This window comes from Dama dama, chromosome 28, assembly GCF_033118175.1.
Source record: "Dama dama isolate Ldn47 chromosome 28, ASM3311817v1, whole genome shotgun sequence".
In the NCBI taxonomy this organism is placed as follows: domain Eukaryota; kingdom Metazoa; phylum Chordata; class Mammalia; order Artiodactyla; family Cervidae; genus Dama; species Dama dama.
Genome location: NC_083708.1, coordinates 19,824,238 through 19,842,601, shown reverse-complemented (window position 1 = coordinate 19,842,601; position 18,364 = coordinate 19,824,238). Strand labels below are relative to the sequence as shown.

The following is an 18,364-nucleotide window of genomic DNA, read 5'->3' as shown; positions in this document are numbered from 1 at the left end:
TTTCATGGTTATCAACTAGAGTGTTAGTTCATTTGTGTTTACCATAAGCTGCTTCAATTTTTTTGAATATATAATGTATATAAATATTTAAATAAAGTTTACACATGTAAATATATGTTCCAACCATACATCAGTTCTCTCCACTGCACCATGACATAGCATCATATGCTCATGCACAAGCACCATTCACATTATAAATATAAACCTGCAAGTGAGGGAGACACCCTGCAAACAAGAAGTGCACTCTGGGGCAAAGGCTATCGGCCCCTGTTTAACCACAGTTTGGAACACTGGCTATTTGAAAGGAAACAATGTCTGACATGACTTGAAAATGCTTGCAAAAAGCACTATTTTCATGTAGTTACAAGTAGCTCAACCTAAAACACTGCCCTTTATTATGAAAACTATAAATATAAGGACTTAGAATGTTATTGAAGCCATTTGTAACCATCTCAAGTGCCTCCATAGTGTCCAGTGAGTCTACAGAACATTTACTGGAACAAACCTTAAATCTTCCTCTAAATTATGAAACAATCACTACACCTTATACTATTAAACATAAAAACACCTTATGCTATTAGAGAAGGAAAAGGCAACCCACTCCAGTATTCTCGCCTGGAAAATCCCATGGACAGGGGAGCCTGGCAAGTTACAGTCTATGCAGTTGCAAAGAGTTGGACATGACTTAGTGACTAAGCATGAACAAACACCCTAAACTATACTTTTATAGCAGCAGTAACTGCAGATTATTTTTATGTAATAACCTAAGAAACAGCCTATAAAAGCTACAAGAATGCCAAAACTCTTGAATATAATAAACGTAGAATACTCTCAGTCTTATGACTCATTTGCTATAAAAGTAGATCAAGAAAAATTACACACAATGTGACCTAAACTTTAGTAGATAAGACCATCACATACACAAAAAAGAACTTAACCTTCCTTATATATCAATTTGGTAACAGATGCACTTCAATTTATCTAGACATTAATATGAAAGATATCAGTTACAGCCAATAAATGAGAACTAAACTATATTCTTGAGAGGGGACTACATGAATCCTATTAACAGTAAGAACAAGATCAATCTCAACAAGCCAAAGTTCTTGAGACTACTTAGATAGAAAACTGTAAATCAGAGCAGCCAGAATCCCATTACATAATATGAAACTATGATCCACATTATTAAAGTTATATAAAGAAGTTGCTTTAAAAAAAAAAAAAATCCACCTCACTTCTCTTTTGGAGAAGTAACAAAATGAGAATTCAGCTAAACCGTTCAGCTGGCTATATTAAACCTGGCTTACTGAGCCATAACCAATAAGAAGTTTAAACACCCAGGTGACTCCAACAGCCCTGATATGCTCTCATTTGCACTGGTCCGTTACTCACACAAGTCAATCCGAGCTAGCGGCATGCAGAACAGGAGTTGTAATATTTTAAACACAGAACCGTGGGAGGGAAAAATCCTGAAGCGATTTGTTTCCTTGAGCAGCAAGCTCATACATTTCATTCAGGGTGTAAATGTTGAAGTTTTAAAATTGGTTGGGAAGGCTCAGGAAGCTCACAATTTTAAAATAATTATTTACAGGGACCCAACAAATTTGGGAAAGGGCTTTTGGTAAACAGATTTTGAGGAAAGGACACTATCAACACTATATTCATACCTTGCAAACTGTATCCACATCCCAAGGGAGTATAGTCCTCAGATCGATGACCTCACAAGACACCCCAAGCTTCTCCTGAGCCATGGCAGCCACCTCTCGGATCACATGAACCTGAAAAAAAGAGGAAAATAGGCAGAGGATGACTACAGAGGAAAGCTAGGTGAATTCTGACATTCTTAATAGAGATAGTGTTTAAGGTCAGAGGACTTGATTTGCAAGGAGAATTTCTTTTAGATGTAGAAGCCCAGTACTCCAACAAAATAATCAGATATAGACATCCAGAAAACAGCTGGAAAGTGATTCTTGGAGAAAAGGAAAGCAGTCAGTGCCAAAGATACTGATTCCAAAGATACCAACACAGAGAAGGTTAATAAAGTCATAGGAGTAGGTTGAGTTTCTAGAAAAGGCATGTAGGAGAAGTAAAGGGCAAAAATCATAGGACCCTGTAGGTGACCCACACTAAAGAGCAAAGTAGAGGAGTAGGAGCTGAAGAATAGGAAGAGGAGGAGGAAAAGGAGGAAGGAGGAGAAAAACAAAAACAAGCAAAAAAAAAAAAAAAAAATAGTTAAACAGAAAGAAAACCAGAAGACAATATATCCCAGAAACTAAAGAAAGGTTTCATAAAGACAGTAGCCAGTTGGTGTCCCATACTATAGTAATATGAGATAAGGGCTGGATTTAGCAATTAGAAAGATTAGCAATATTAGCAGAAATAGTTTTAACTAGTGGAAACAGAACTCATAGGTAAATGAGTTTAAAAAAATAATGAGGGAATTAAATATAGGGAATAGAAAGTAGCTGCTCAAGTTTAATGATAAAAGAGGAAGATATACTGATATTTAAAGGAAAGGTGGCATAGAGAAAAGTATTTTTTTAAATAGAAAAGAGAGACACATTTTGTTTTTAATAAGAAGGACATGGAAAGGAGAAACTGATGATGCAGGAGAGAGGGACCAGCTGATGAATAGCAAGCAGTCCTGGAGAAGGAGAAACAGAATATATTCTGAAACAGATTTGGAAAGGTAGCTGTGAAAACCAGACACTTCTTGGAAAACAAAAGGAAAAGAGGTAAGAACTGGCAGCACAGGTGATGGTGTGAAGGAAAGGCAAGTTGCAGTTACAACCCAACACACTCTAACTGATATATTAAAAGGAGAGGCAAGGACACACGCTGAGGGTGAGTTTTTTAAAGGAGGACTCAAGGAGAGCAGAAAAGGTTTACAAAACCCACGATGGGCACCATCATCAGATGTGACACAACAAGCAGCCTGGTTATCCCTCAGGAGATGAGAAACCATGAGGGCCACAGCTCTCCAAGCCAAAAGTCAAGTGCAAAAGAGAGAAGGAAGCTGTGGGATTGCAAATGATTTTCATAATGTTCTTTGCATTTTACAGTATTAAATTTTCTAAAATAAGAGGCACCTCCTTTTCACAGAAAAAATAAAAGCTGATCATTTCCTTTTTTTTTTAATTTTTATTGGAGAATAGTTGATTTACAATGGTGTGTTATTTCAGGTATACAGCAAAGTGAATCAGTTACACATACACATAGATCCCCTTTTTTAAATTCTTTTTCATGTAGACCATTACAGAGTAAAGAGTACAGTTCCCTGTGCTATAACAGTAGGTCCTTGTTGATTATCTATTTTACATACAGTAGTGTATACTTGTCAGTCCCAAAGAGAGATAGAAGGCTATGGCCAGAGAATGAGTCCTGAGCTTAAAAGTTTGGAAATAGAGCAATATGATAATAAGCTCTGAGGAAAACTAAGACAGATCAGCTCACTAGGGGAAGGTATGAAATAATGAGGCTGAACCAGTGGATGGGTCCAGATAGCCAGCAAAGTAATCACGAGAGATGGAAACAGATGGGATGAAAACATCACTAACCATCAGGGAAATGCAAATCATAGCCACATGATATCACCTCTCACTTGTCAGCATAGTGAAAGTTAAGGAAAGTGAAGTCACTCAGTCGTATTCGACTCTTTACCACCCCAAGGACTGTAGCCTACCAGGCTCCCCTGTCCATGGGATTTTCCAGGCAATAGTACTGGAGTGGATTGCCATTTCCTTCTCCAGGGGATCTTCCCAACCCAGGGATCAAACCCCGGTCTCCCGCATTGTAGATAGACGCTTTACCGTCTGAGCCACCAGGGAAGTCTACATAGCTATCATCAAAAAGAACGTAAATAACAAATGTTGGCAAGGAAAAGGAGAAAAGGGAACCCTTGTACACTATTGGAATGTAAATTGGTGCACCTGCTCTGGAATAGTACAGAGGTTTCTCAAAAGACTAAAACTAGAACTACCATATGACCTGGCAATTCCACTCTTGGGTATACATACAAAAAAGAAAAAGAAAAACATTAATTTTAAAGATACATGCACCCCACTGGTCATAGCAACATTATCTACAATTGCCAAGGTATGAAAGCAACCTAAGTATCTATCAATAGAATGGATAAAGAAGTTGTGAGAGCTATATATAGATATATACATAGATATACATATATATACATAGATATATACATAGATAGGTAGGTAGATAGATAGATAGACAGACACACACACACACACTACTTAGCCATTAAAAAAAAAAAATGAATGAAATTTTGCCATTTGCAGCAACATGGATGGACTTGGAGGGCATTATGCTAAGTGAAAAAGATCAGACAGAGAAAGACAAATACTGCAGGATATCACTTACATGTGGAATCTGAAAAATACAACAAACTAGTAATAAAAAAGAAGAAGAAGCAGACTCACATATACAGAGAACAAACTAGTGGTTACCTGTGGGGAGAGAGAAGCAAGGAGGGGAACTGTAGGGATGGGGGATAAAAAAAAAAAAGGAGGGGGTTATTATGGGATTATATGAAGTCCTGTGCATGAAACTTTTGAAAATTCTAAAGTACTGCAGAATTTTTAAATCTTTAATTCAATAACATAATAAGAATAATGGCCAAAAAAAGATGGTATGTCAAAAGCAGCAACAAGTAGTGAGGATACCTAATGCTTCAAAAGAAAGTGTCTACTGAATACATTTTTGTAAACTATCAACATATTTTTAAAGGCTTCACCATATGCATATGAATGGAAAGGCATCTTACCTTCAACCAGAAATCAGTACCAGATACAGACATAGCATCAAACAAGATTTAAATTTGAGAAATAAGGGAGACATTTTTAATGCTTCAGAGAATCGGCATTAAAAATGAGAGCTTCCAATTTGCAGAGCAGCAATGTGACACAGATATTGAGAACAGGCTTATGGACAAAGCTGGGGATGGGGAGGTGCAAGGGGGGAGGAAGGAGAGGGTGAGATGTATGGAAAGAGTAACATGGAAACATACATTACCATATATAAAATAGATAGCCAATGGGACTTTGCTGTATTAGTCAGGGAACTCGGAACCAGGGCTGGGTAACAACCTAGAGGGGTGGGATGGGAGGGAGGTGTAAGGATGTTCAAGCCAGAGGGGACTTGGGTAAACCTATGACTGATTCATGTGAATGTTTGGTAAAAACCAACACAATACTGTAAAGCAATTATCCTTTGATTAAAAATAAATATATACTTTTCAAATGAGAGCTTCCACACACAAGATGGCATTACCAGCTGCTGTAGTGGTTACTGACCTGAGTGCCCCAGGCAACTAGAGTAACATCACTCCCTTCTTGGATGACTTCAGCTTGGGAAAGGGGGATGTTGTATGGCTCTACAGGAACCTGCTCCACTGAATATAAAACGAGGGGGGGAAAAATGTAAGGTTAATTATTCTTATGCGACTTTGTGCAAAAAGAATATAAGAACTTCATTGTGGCAAAGCTTTATTTTATTTATTCTTCCTCCAAATTCCAGACGTTATTTACAAATGAAATGGAATTACTATATGACAGCACTACACAGATGAAAATGTACAATCAAATCAGCTATAGGGAAAAACTAAAAAACTTTTAATAAAATCTGTTATTCAGTCAATAATAATGTTTCGTCAATACTGGTTCATTAATTATACCAAGTGTATCATACATAAGATGTAAATAAAGGGGTATATGGGAACTCTGTAGTATCTTCATACTTTTTCTGTAAACATAAAACAATACAAAAATAAAGTTTAAAAAGATTTTAATATGCCTGCTAAAATTTCATTGGACTGAATTAAGTTCTCAGATAACTTTTCTATCAGAGTAAAGAAATTTATGAGTGCTTGAAAAACAGAAAAAAACACGCAATATGGCCTATTTTCTAAGTATATTTCATTTTTGCATCTTGCAACTATGGACACTATCACCAACCACGGCAGATGATAACACCTCAATTTTCAAATCTGAATTCTGTAGACCTCAAAGAGACAAACTGAATCAGCTCCACCAAGCCAAAGGAAGAATACATCACTGGTATCTCAGAGAAAACCATTTCATGATATCTCTGCCCAACAAACTGCAAGTAACCGAGAGTTGACCAAACTCAAGAGGAAATGGCATGATGAATTTTTAGGTGAAACTGAGTAAACAAAATTGCCCCCATGATGATGGGAAGTCTTCTTGAATTACCACATGAAGCAGGATAACAATGGAAGAGATAAGGAGAAAAAGGTCACTCCCTTTTCTTCATTTTCCCCCAGAGTCCTTTTATTATCAGTGTTATGTGAATTTGCCTTATTTTGTTTTGTTTTAATTTTATTCTAGTTGATTTACAATGTTCTGTTAATTTCTGCTGTACAAATTATATGAGATTTTTTTTTTAATTCTAGGAGCACAGAAGAGTAAAATAAAAGGTTCCCTCTGCTCTCCAGTCAGCCCTTCCAACTCTACTGTCCAAAAGTCATCAATGCCAACAATTTCCTGGGTGCCTGCAGTGGACAGCTCTCACTCTTGCTGTTGTCCAGCAATAACAAGATCTTAAATATCTTTAAGACAAGATCTTAAATATCTTCCTATGATCCTTCTGAAGCAGGGCCCCTTGCCCACTACATAAGTCAGGTCTACATATTCACTTTCCCAGCTTCCCATGCAGCAAGGGCATAAAATGTGGGCTCTGCCCATCAAATGCACCCACCCATGACAGACTGTGAATTGGAAGCCAGTGACACAAGAGACCAGCAAGTATTCCAGAATACTGACAGCTGTGGAGGCAGATCCAGCATCCAAGCTCAGTGGTATCAGTGATTCAGACATTTATACAGTCCCATGTCCACTGCCACCTGCTGGAATATCTTTGCAACACCAGTTATGCAATGAAATTTGGGGTATTTAAATATAGATATATTGGGTTTCTCTGGTAGCTCAGGGGTAAAGAATCCTGCCAATGCAAGAGACACGGGTTCAATCCCTGGGTAGGGAAATTCCCTGGAGAAGGAAATGGCTACATACACCAGTATTCTTGCCTGGGAAATCTCATGGACAGAGGAGTTGGAGGGCTATAATCCCTGGGGTTGCAAAGAGTCAGACACGACTGAGTACACAGAGACACACACAACCGTGGTTCTTAGGTACTCCAGGGATCTCTGAGCTACTTGTTATCCTTTAATGAATCTTTTCTACTTATATTGGACAAAGTTGATCTCACCACTTAAAAATTAAGAACCCTGGCTGATTCACTATGTTTTCAGATATTTACAGTATGTAAGTATGCATACACAGTTAACTCTTGAACAACATGGTGGCTAAGGGCAAGGATGCTCCGTGCAGTCAAATATCTGCATGCAACTTAGAGTTGATCCTCCACATCCTCAGAGTCAACCAACTCTAGTCCTGTAGTAACACAGTAATGGGTAGTCAAAAAATTTGCATATAGATGGACCTGCACAGTTTAAAGACATATGTAAATCTTGTTTTCTTTCCACAAACATAATTACACTGTACATGCTATTTAGAACCCTTCCATAATCTCCTTTCCCACTCAACAGTATATCAAAAGTATGGTTGTGAAATCATATTTTTAAGTTAAAAATTATAAAATTTAATGGTGCTGCTATCAGTGATATGGTAGAAAATTTTATTACTTGTATTTTTTTATATTTCCAACCCAATGACTTGTCTTAAACCAGTGCCAGAAAGAAATGAATGTTTTAAATCATAAGTATTTTTAATGAAATAAATGAACAAATAAAATAGTAAAACTTATAAAACTACTTCTGGGGATAAACCTCAACACAGATGACAATTAAGCCAAGAAACCTGACACATAGCTGTTAGAAGAGCATCAAAAACACTTTTTAAGGCTTTTTTCTTTGTGTGTGTGTGTGTGTGTAGCACACAAACTATGTTCATTCAGTCAGATACTTCCAACTGTCTAAACCAAGAGTAGGCAAGTCCACTTTTGTAAACAATGTTTTCTTGGCACACAACCTCATCCGTTTATTTACATATTACCTATGGCTGTTCTCGCCCTTCCTCAACAAAGCTGAGTAGTTCCAAGAGACATCATGGCCTATACACCTAAAATATTTATTGTCTATCCCTTTGCAGAAAATGTTTCCCAGCCTCAATTCCAAACAGTGCTTCCAGAGGTCAATTAGAGCCCATTCATTGATGGCTTAAATCCAGTATCAGATGAATGGATGGACCAATGGAAATATGGAGGGATGGATGGACAAAAAACAGTCAAGTAGGAAAACAGACATATTCAACTGGAATAATACATTTTACTTAGCAATTCTCAGCTGCTCAACTAAAGTGACGGTTAAGAACAATGTTGATAACATCTGGCAAGTATGCCAAAGGTAGCACACAGGCTCCTCGCCATCCTCAAGTCTTCTTTCCCCAAGCAGCAAGGTCTGCCTGCCAAAAGTCCAGGCTGGAAGCCAGTACACACGCTCTGCCTTGCCTGTGAGCCCATGGCCACCATTCAAGAGCTCAGCCTTTCCCACCTTGTAAATCAGTTGCCGGCTAATAATTAGCAAATCCCTGGAACACACAACTCTAAGGGCTGGAGCATCAAAAGAAGTGGGTTGGCATCTTGGCCCACCTCCTTTGAAAACTTGCCAGTGGGTGACTAACTGCTTCATTGTATTCAATAAATTATCCAGAATAATAAGGCCTCATTACTTTAACAATTAATTAAGGGACAACATGGCAAACAAGGCTTAATCTTCCATTGAAAAAATAAAAGCATGCCAAGAACGAGATTCAAGAAGAGACATATTAAAAAGAACCAAAAAAACTCTCTCTTTAGATTTGCATAAATTTAATCCTGAGAGGATAAAAATAAGATTACAATTTTATGGATTAAAGACCTAAATGTGGTGGCACTCTCCATGCCCCTTCTGATGTCTATGTCAGAACCTTTCTCTGTCCCTTTTTCACTTTTATAAAACTCTACTACACAAAAGCTCTTGAGTGATCAAGCCTGGTCCCGAAGCTAAATCGTCTACTTCGGAGATCACAAATCCAACAACGTTCACTGTAAGCTATCATCTTGGGGGCTCGTCCGGGATCTTCAGGACAAGGTAAGAACACTCAGAGCTTTAGCCTCTCTCCTTTCTCAGTATACACGTTTTCTGCTTTACTAACTCTTCAGTATGCCTGTGTGAATGAATGACATTCCCTGCACAAAGCAAGTGATGAGCTCTTCTCTGTGGTTTCGTGGTGCCTCATAATGACCGAAGGCAGCCCCAAAAAAGGGAACCTTGTCAGGGGTTTATACTGACCTGCCAACACCAAGAAACACCCAATGTCCCTGCAAGGGGAGCAGCCAAAATGGGCGAAGTGTGTGGACTGAACTTCCCTTCCTCGGTCAGCTTTTCCTGGTCTCTTTGACCATATGGTAATTGCCCGGGAATTAGAAATACTAACCTAATCTGTTAGATCATGGACTTTCAAGGGACTTGTGATCCATGCTGTTACTATGTACTTTTACTTAGACCCCATGTATGGAAGCGCCTAGCCTTGCTGGGAGCCGAACATTACAGGAGCACATTTGGGAGCGAGGCGGAGCTCTAGCTCCAGGAACATCTCTCAGGCTAGAGGTCACCTCTTGGCTGCCTGCCTCAGGGGCCAGCGGCCTGAAAGAGTCTTTGTCACGGCTCTGCCTCCCATCTACATGGATAGAAGCATTGCTGGTGACCATGAGGTTTTTGAGGACACAGATCAGGAATTGCAGGATCTGGCTTCTTCCTTTGGTAGCGCTAGCTCTTAGTGGATCAGAGGCGGCTCTCTGATGGCTCTTGTCTCAACTCCTTAGATATTCTTTTTGTGGAATCTGTGGGAATGAACTGGAAGGACTGGCCCTAGTAGCTCGAGGACAAAAATCACTTTTTCCTCACTGGCCAACCCCCACCACCTCTTTTGCTATACCAGTGTGGCGACACTCAGAAGGGACATCTTGGTTGTTGTTCGTCCCTTTATGACTCATCATTCCTACTGCGGTCAGGAATGTAACCCAGGAATGTGCACAGACACATGTAAGACGGATGTTTCCCCTAGTGGTCCTAGCTTGGGAAACACTCCAGGAAAGCTGCTCTGTTACTCTCTGGGTGGTGTCAGAGAAAAGGACAAATCAAAGGTCTTAGTGGTACGGAACGCAAAATCAATTTGGGATGCCATCAGGTCCACCCCTGGTGCATTTCCACTTTGCCTTGGTGGTAGAACCGGGAGGGATGAATAAGACGCCTGCATCAGTAAGGGACAGACTAAGTCCGACCAGGGAAGGAAAGCTTCGGTGGAAAATTTGTCTACACTCCCATCTAGAGCAGAGAGGGATGCCCCCAGTGGAAAGAAGCCAAGACTGTGGATGCCCCTTTTTTCTTAGATCTGGTTAGCTCCAGTTCCATAACCACTCCTTTAAAATGTATTTTTTAAAAACTGGGAGAAGTTTGATCCCCAGAGTTTAAAAAAAAAGACACATCTGATCTTCTGTGATACTGAATGGCCACAGTATCCTTTGGAAGATGGGGAACACTGACTGGTTGAAAGGTCTCAATTATTACTGTTTTACAACTAGAATGGTTCTGTAGAAAACAAGAGAAATGAGTAGATGTGCCATATGTGTTGCTCTTTATCCCTCTTCAAGACATGCCAGACTTATGTCCTAAGGGTGCAGATTTGGGTGTGAAACCTTCAGCTCCCTCCTGTCTTCTAACTTTGCCTCTGTACCTGGGGCTCCCAGCTGAACAGGCTGAGAGTCAGGGCACCCTTCCAAGGAGGGGTTGCTTCAGTCTCAGTAGAAATTCCAACAGTCCCAATTGTGGTCGGGCCTATTTAGAGGATCCAAAAAAGTACATAGAAGCCTTTATAGAACTAACTTTACTTTATGACCTTACTTGGAGAGATGTAATGTATGTCTTGGAATAGACGTTGACCCCTCAAAAACTAGAGTTTTGGAAGAAGCTACTACTTTTGGAGATGAATGGCTTGAACATGAGACAAGGGGAAAGAGGGAACAAGAAATAGCCCTCCTTCCTACTGGGAGCCAAGAAGTTCCCATAACAGAGCCACTCTGTCAGATGTATTCTTGAAGGACTCAAGCAATCACATGCTAAGACTTTAGACTATGCTAAGCTGGCTGACATAGAACAGGGAGAGAAAGAAACTCCTGGTAAATTCCTAGACAGACAACAGGAGGCTCTCCTCAAGTTTACTGACATTAATTCCAAAAGTTCAGAGAGACAAATAATCTTAAAAGATAGATTTCTCACTCAGTCAGCTCCAGATGTCCACAATAAGCTATTAAAACAGGCGTATGGACCAAATCAGTCTTTAGATAAATCTGTTGCAACTGGCTCAGACAATCTATTATGGTAGAGAATATGAGGAGAAACAGTGAAAAAAATGAACCAGGCAAAAGACTGAAGCCCCAAAATGACTGTTAGACCAGCTCTGAAACAGCCTGAGGGGAAATGCCAAGAGGGACCCAGGTGAAAAGGGACGGACTTGCTATTACTGTGGATAGGAGGGGATACCTCAAGTGGGATTGTCCTCAGGCATCTAAGCCATCCTCAGCTCCATATCTGGTCTGCAAAGGACCATACTGGAGAAAAGACTGCCCTCTGAGGGGTAGGCCCCAGGGGTCGGACTCTCAAGGCAATCAGGACTGAAGGTGCCCAGGGGCCCCCACACAAGCTCCCATCCTAATTACACCTGAGGAACCCTGGGTATTAATAACTGTGGGGGGGGGGGGGGGGCAGGCAATCAGTGGATTTTCTTTTGGACACCAGGGCAACTTCCTCTGTGCTCACTGTAGCCCCTGGTCCACTTTCCTCCTGATCCACTACTGTAATGGGACTGTCAGAACGAGCCAAACGCTCTTATTTCAGTCATTCTTTAAGCTGCAAATGGGACTCTGTGCTGTTTCCTCATGAGTTTCTGATCATGCCAGAGTCTCCCAGACTCTCATAGAGTCTACTGTGCACAAAACAGATAAGCAACAAGAATATATTGTACAGCACAGGGAATTACAGCCATTATGTTGTCATAGCTTTAAATGAAGTGTGAACTATAAAATTACTGAATCTCTATGTTGTACACCTAAGGAGTGGTTAGTTGTACAAACTAATATAGCATTGTAAATCAATTACATTTCAACAAAAAAGAATACAATTTTAAATGTTCATTTATTTAAACTTGGCAAACAGGTCATCTAAGAAAGCACGCTGTAATTCACAGGTACTTTTTTGTTTTATTAACTTAAGAAGATATTTATTTCACAAGAAGGTTATTATTTCCAATCATCATTCCTATACCATGGATAATGCTTTATGAAAAAGAGCAGGTAAGAGGAGTTTGAGCGTGAAACTTCAGGAACTGAAGGGCCCCTCTGCAATCACAATACAGATTCCTGTCTTCACAGCAGTGGGACTAACTGAGCCCCTCCATTTCACCACATGCTGATTACATTCTAGTCTTGGCACAAATGAGCATCCCACAGAGAAACCCTTCAGCGCCAGAGACTGACAAAAGTGTGTGACTTTAAAGACAGACAGAGCTTTCCAAGGCCAAATAAAAGATGCAATTTTTTGCTCAAAAATCAGACAAGATGGATTTTTAAATGTATACTGTAAGTTCCACAGATATTCTCCCTTTGTAATTGCAAATACACATATCAAATTACATATATACTGACAGGCTCACGACATGAATTAGCTTACGCTTGGTCCCTTTTATTTCCCATTCTCTTCCTTCTTTCCTCTCAATTTTCTTCTAATTTGTTGTAATGCTTACAGGTCTCCTTAAATGTATTTTTAAAATATGGAAGAGTGTATAAATTACAGACATATTACATGATGTAGAATATAAATATATGCTTATTTCTTTAACAGTCACTCTGTACCCAACAGATGCAGACATCATGCAAGATGCTAGATCATAAACCAAAAAAGCAAAGATCTTAGAGATAAAGAAGTACTTAAGAGAAAATAGAGGAGGTTTTTCACATAGAAAGAGGAGATGTGTACAAAGAAATGGAGCTGTGAGATGTGTCCACGTGTTCATGTCCAGACTTGTGTGTACATGTGTAAACACAGATATACATGACGTTTCAGGCCAAGCTGAAGAGTGAAACTTTTGAGTTATATTCCAAAGCTCTTTGAAAAACTTTGCAATGCTTTTTGATTTAATATATTAACAACCTGTGGAGAATCAGCAAGAGAATAACAGCTCACTCTTAATGATGCAAGTTTCCCTGGGAGGCACAGTATTACCGTTACAGAGATAATAGGGTCATTTCTCTGCCCTGGCACTAATCTACAGTAATGCTCGTTTCCCCACAGATGTCAAGCTCAGTGGGGCTTTATCATGTTGCATTATTCATGATCTTGTGATAAAACATTAAATGTTGTTTTTAAAAAGAAAGTGTATTTCTGAATTACTTCGCTCAGCTTGATTACTATCAGCAGATTCAAAGTCTCCACACCTGAGGAAGCCTCTCTCATTTGCCAGGATTTACAGTCTGAAGGGGGAGGGCAGGCACCCACCTAAGAGCCCATTCCCAGCCCTGTGTCTGCATCTAATCCACCGATCTCTGACGAAGCATCCTATTACTTCTGTGCCCCAGGCTCTCACCTGGAAACCATGAAAAGCAGCCTGTGTCTACCTGCCACATCACAGAAGCAGAATGAGGACACATTAAGTTAATTGCTATAGATGTTCTTTCAGTCCTTAGGAAGAAAACAGGTTTACAGTTTAAAATAATTCAATGGTACAGTCATTAAGACTATAAAGTTTTCACTCCAAGAACACTATTCTTATTTCTATTACCATTTGCTGTACAAAACTGATCTGTAACCATAAATTAATCCCTATATTACATTGTTACTTTCTTGAATGCTCCTTTTAAATTTGAGGGTATTAATGATGGTCGTATTTCTTGGTAATTTTCACTTCTACACAAAAAATTACTTTTAACACTGATGTTACAGATAAGAATACATGAAGAAGAAAACTAAATGCAGTTTCTTCTACCAATCAAATACTGTTGTACACAATCTCCCCAGTCCTCTGCCCCTCAAATTACTGAAGATTTAAAGATTAATAGTTCACATTAGAAAGTCAATGTACTATTATAATACTGGTCTATCATATTTGTCAATATATTTGTTATAATATTAATAAATGTGTGCATGCTAATTTGCTTCAGTCATGTCTGACTCTTTTCAATCCTATAAACTGTAGTCTGCCAGGCTCCTCTGTCCATGGGATTCTCCAGGCAAGAATACTGGAGTGGGTTGCTATGCCCTCCTCCAGGGGATCTTCCCAAACCAGGGATGAAACCCACAGCTCCTGAGGCTCCTGCATTGCAGGCAGATTCTTAACCACTGAGCCACGGGGGAAGCCCCTAATATTACATGCTACTATCTAATTAGAAAGTAAAATTAACTTTCCATAAATAAAATTACTAGGTGCTAAACTTTGATATTACTGAAACCATGTTGTCATTGGGAACATGTGTGGACAGCACAAAATGGGTAATAATAAGCCTCAATACCACAAGGGAGTAAGCAGAGATGCATCCTGGGGGCCATATTGGTTACAGGTCACAGCCACGTGACAAGCTCAGCCTTAAGGCAAAAAGGAAAGCAGAAAAGTGAGAAAGCACATGAACTGGAGCAAATAGAGAAAACCACAAGGAAAGGTAGGTCCTGAGAAGTGGATAGATGCACAAAGGCAAAAAGTTGGCATTCTAAGCAGCGCAGTACCATACACGACTAATGGAAATGTCAAAACGAGTAAACAAAGAAGGCCATGTCATCTTACAGGATGCACTGAGAGGGTACAGCATCTCTCGTATGGATTCTTGACCAAAAACAGGCATAACCTGAACTCAGTCATGAAGAAAGACATTCTACAAGAAAGCAAACTAAATGCAGAGATCAGGACAGACCAAAAAGAAAAACTCTGTCCCCCAAAAAAGGAGACTATGGAAAAGTAACAATAAGTGGAGGTTCTAGATCAGTTCCTGATCCATAAAAGAACGTAAGTGGGGACTCCCCGGGCAGTCCAGTGGTTAACACTTGATGCTTTCACTGCAGAGGGCACGGGTTCAATCCCTGGTTGGAGAACTAAGATCCTGCACAGTGCACAGCACAGCCAATGGTAAATAAATAAAAAACACAGTGGAACTATTAGTGAAATTTGAAACTATTAGTGTAGTAGAGTTAACAGTGTTATATCATTGCTAATTTCCTGGTTTTGATCATTACTATTGTGGTTACACACGAGGTTAATAACCAGGGAAGCTGAGAGAGGGATATATAGGACTCCTTTGCACAATTTCTGAAACCTTTCTATTTGAAGTTTTAATTGAAACACTTAACTAAATGTTTATGAAATTTACATTTGAAAATTCAAATGAAATGAATTTTTAATTATTAGAACTGAAACATTTAATGAAGTTTTTAATGTTAAGTTTTTTAAAAGGAGTTGACCCACCTTAGCAAGCCTCACACACATTTGAGGAAATTAACGTATGATATGATGGGCAGGTACATAAAATTAGAAATGTCTTTGAAAACCAACTATGGGAAACTGAGCTTATGAGAGCCATGATAGAGGTACTGTAGACTGACCTTGTAAAATAAGCTCTGTGTTTGGAAATGCTAGTACAAATAGAGAAAATGAGGATTTAAGACACCTATCCAACTATAAAAGAAGTGGGGTCACATTTGGTGTTGTATTTGTGAACTCCTAATCTATCTGGATGAATTGAAACGAGTTCTGATGATCTAAAGACAAGAAGGTAGAAAGACATAAATTTAGTATCTGTGTGTGCACTCCCATCAACTTTTAGCTAGAGACTCTCAACTGCTGAATAAAGACCAATAACCCATCAAACTGTCTAAATGTAAACACAACATCAAGCTAGAATCAGCAAATATCTTATATATAGCCAGGAAACTTCTCACACTAACTTTTACAGATATGATTTTAAGACTGCAAATGTTTTACAAGTGTTGTTTCCGGAGGTCATGTCACTTACCACTGAAATTTGTTTTCTAATTTACATTATTTTTAACTGAATAATATTTTTACGAACTTGAAACAAAAAGTCCTGGGTCTATTGAAACTCAAATGCATGCTAATTCTTTTTCTTTGATAATTAGTTATTTTGAAAACCCCACATTTCTAGTACTTTGGCGCAATGAGACAAACAAGATCTCCTCTCAAAATAATTTGCAAAAAATATATCACAAAAGCAAAGATGTGATAAAGCAGCCATTGTACTCCTTACCACAATCTCAAAGCTAGCCTCATCACATTTTCCTGTCTCACGTATTTAACAGAAAAGCTTTTACGAGATGGATGTTACTCCACAGTGTGCATCGGTGTACTTGGTGTATATGCCAAAATTCACCCAGACTCGTAACACACCCTGTTCAATCTTTGCCATTACTCTTTGGGGTTTTTTCCTCATGTACTGTATGGCACAGCATCAAATAACTCAGTATAAGTTCACCCATCAACCATTTTAGTAGCAATTGTCCATTTTTCATATTTAAGACACTAGAATTCCTTTAGTAACTAGTTTCCTATACATTTGCTATAGTGAGGAGCTACATATGAATGAAATTCATTCATACAGATTCTTACAAGAAAAAGTGGCAAAATAATAAAGAAAATAATGCAATGCTGAATTGGAGGGGAGGCACTATTTTAAAGCCATTCTCCATCAGCATGTCAAGAGTTTAAACGCAAAAAAAAAAAATCTCCTAACAAAAAGAATTATGTGGACATAGAAAAAGAACATTTTAATTTTCATAGTCAATTGCAAAATCACCATTATTTTATGAACCTCTAAGAAAGAAAATTAAACTGTTAAATTTAGTTGAACAGTGAGTTAAACCTACACAACATTTGGAATTATTATTCCTTTTTGAAAGAAAAAACTTTAGACTTAATCTGATGTGAATATTACAGATCACCTCTATATATTACATAACAAAATATAAGCAAAATAAGTTAGTTAAGCCATTTGTCAGGCTCTACTTTCAGAATCTAATTCTTCCCACTCATTTTTTGACAAATAATGATTAGTATACATGTTCTCTACAGAATACCACTTTCTGTGTCACCAAGCAGATCAGTGATGTAGCACTTTTCAAATGAATCCATTAAGAAATTTAAAAATAGGGGCTTTCCTGGTGCCTCGGTGGTAAAGAATCCACCTGCCAGTGCAGGAGACATGGGTTCGATACCTGGTCTGGAATGATCCCACATGCCATGGAACAACTAAGCCCATGCACCCCAACTATTGAACCTATGCTCTAGAGACCAAGAATTGGAACCACTGAGCCCATATGCCACAACTACTGAAGCCCGCACGCCCTAGAGCCCATGCTCCACAACAAGGGAAGCCCTGCAATGAGAAGCCTGCACACCATGACTAGAGAGTACCCCCACTAGCCATAACCAGAGAAAAGCCCAGGCAGCAACAAAAACTCAGTACAGCCAAAATAATAAACAAAATAAGCCACAAGGATATAATGTACAACGCAGGTGATATAGCCCATATTTTATAACTTTAAGTGAAGTATAAACTTTAGAGACTGTAAATCAGTATATTGTATATCTGTAACTTATATAATATCATATATCAAATATACTTCAATAAAAATTTGTTTAAAGGATGAGACAGTTCTAATAAAGAAAAAAGAACCATCTCATCAATTATTGGAGGAAAAAAAGAGGTAAAATTATCATTAGCTATGGAGAATAAGACCTTTTACCTAGAACATCTAAGATAATTAATATTACTAACATTATTATTATCTGAAATATTATTAGGGAATCGAGTAAGGTCTCCAAACACAATATTAACATACAAAATCAATAGCTGTTCCATATACCAATAATAACCAATTAGAAATACGTAGTGGAAAAAAAATCTAACCCATAACAGCAACAACAACAAAATGAAACACCTAGTAATAATCCTAACAAAAGAGTGTGCCAAACATAATGGTAATACCTACAAAATTTATTCACAAACATTAAAAGTTTTAATAAACGGAAACAACCACATTCTTGGAGAAGAAGAATCATTACAGGCAAGCTGCAAAGAACAGAAGAAAAAAGTTCTAATTTTTTTGCCAACTTAAAAAAAAAAATCCTTAGAAACTGTATATTTTCCAAATAATACATTTTTGGAAATAAATATGTATTTCCAAATAATAGGATAGATGCTGCTCTCAATGACAACCAGCCCGTGGGTATAGCCCATATAGATATAATGGTGACATTTCCCAGAAGGTAACATT

At 38.5% G+C, this 18,364-nt stretch overlaps 1 protein-coding gene across 1 annotated transcript in view; it reads right to left on the bottom strand.

Moving 5' to 3' along the window:
• The window catches only part of BCKDHB (branched chain keto acid dehydrogenase E1 subunit beta), a 267,647-nt gene that overhangs the window by 167,581 nt on the left and 81,702 nt on the right, over positions 1 to 18,364 (bottom strand). Inside the window, exons 7-8 of the mRNA XM_061131661.1 lie at positions 5,310 to 5,407; positions 1,668 to 1,778 (exon numbers count right to left, since the gene is read on the bottom strand). Of these exons, the coding sequence (XP_060987644.1) occupies positions 1,668 to 1,778; positions 5,310 to 5,407 (209 nt within the window). The remainder of the gene's footprint in view (positions 1 to 1,667; positions 1,779 to 5,309; positions 5,408 to 18,364) is intronic.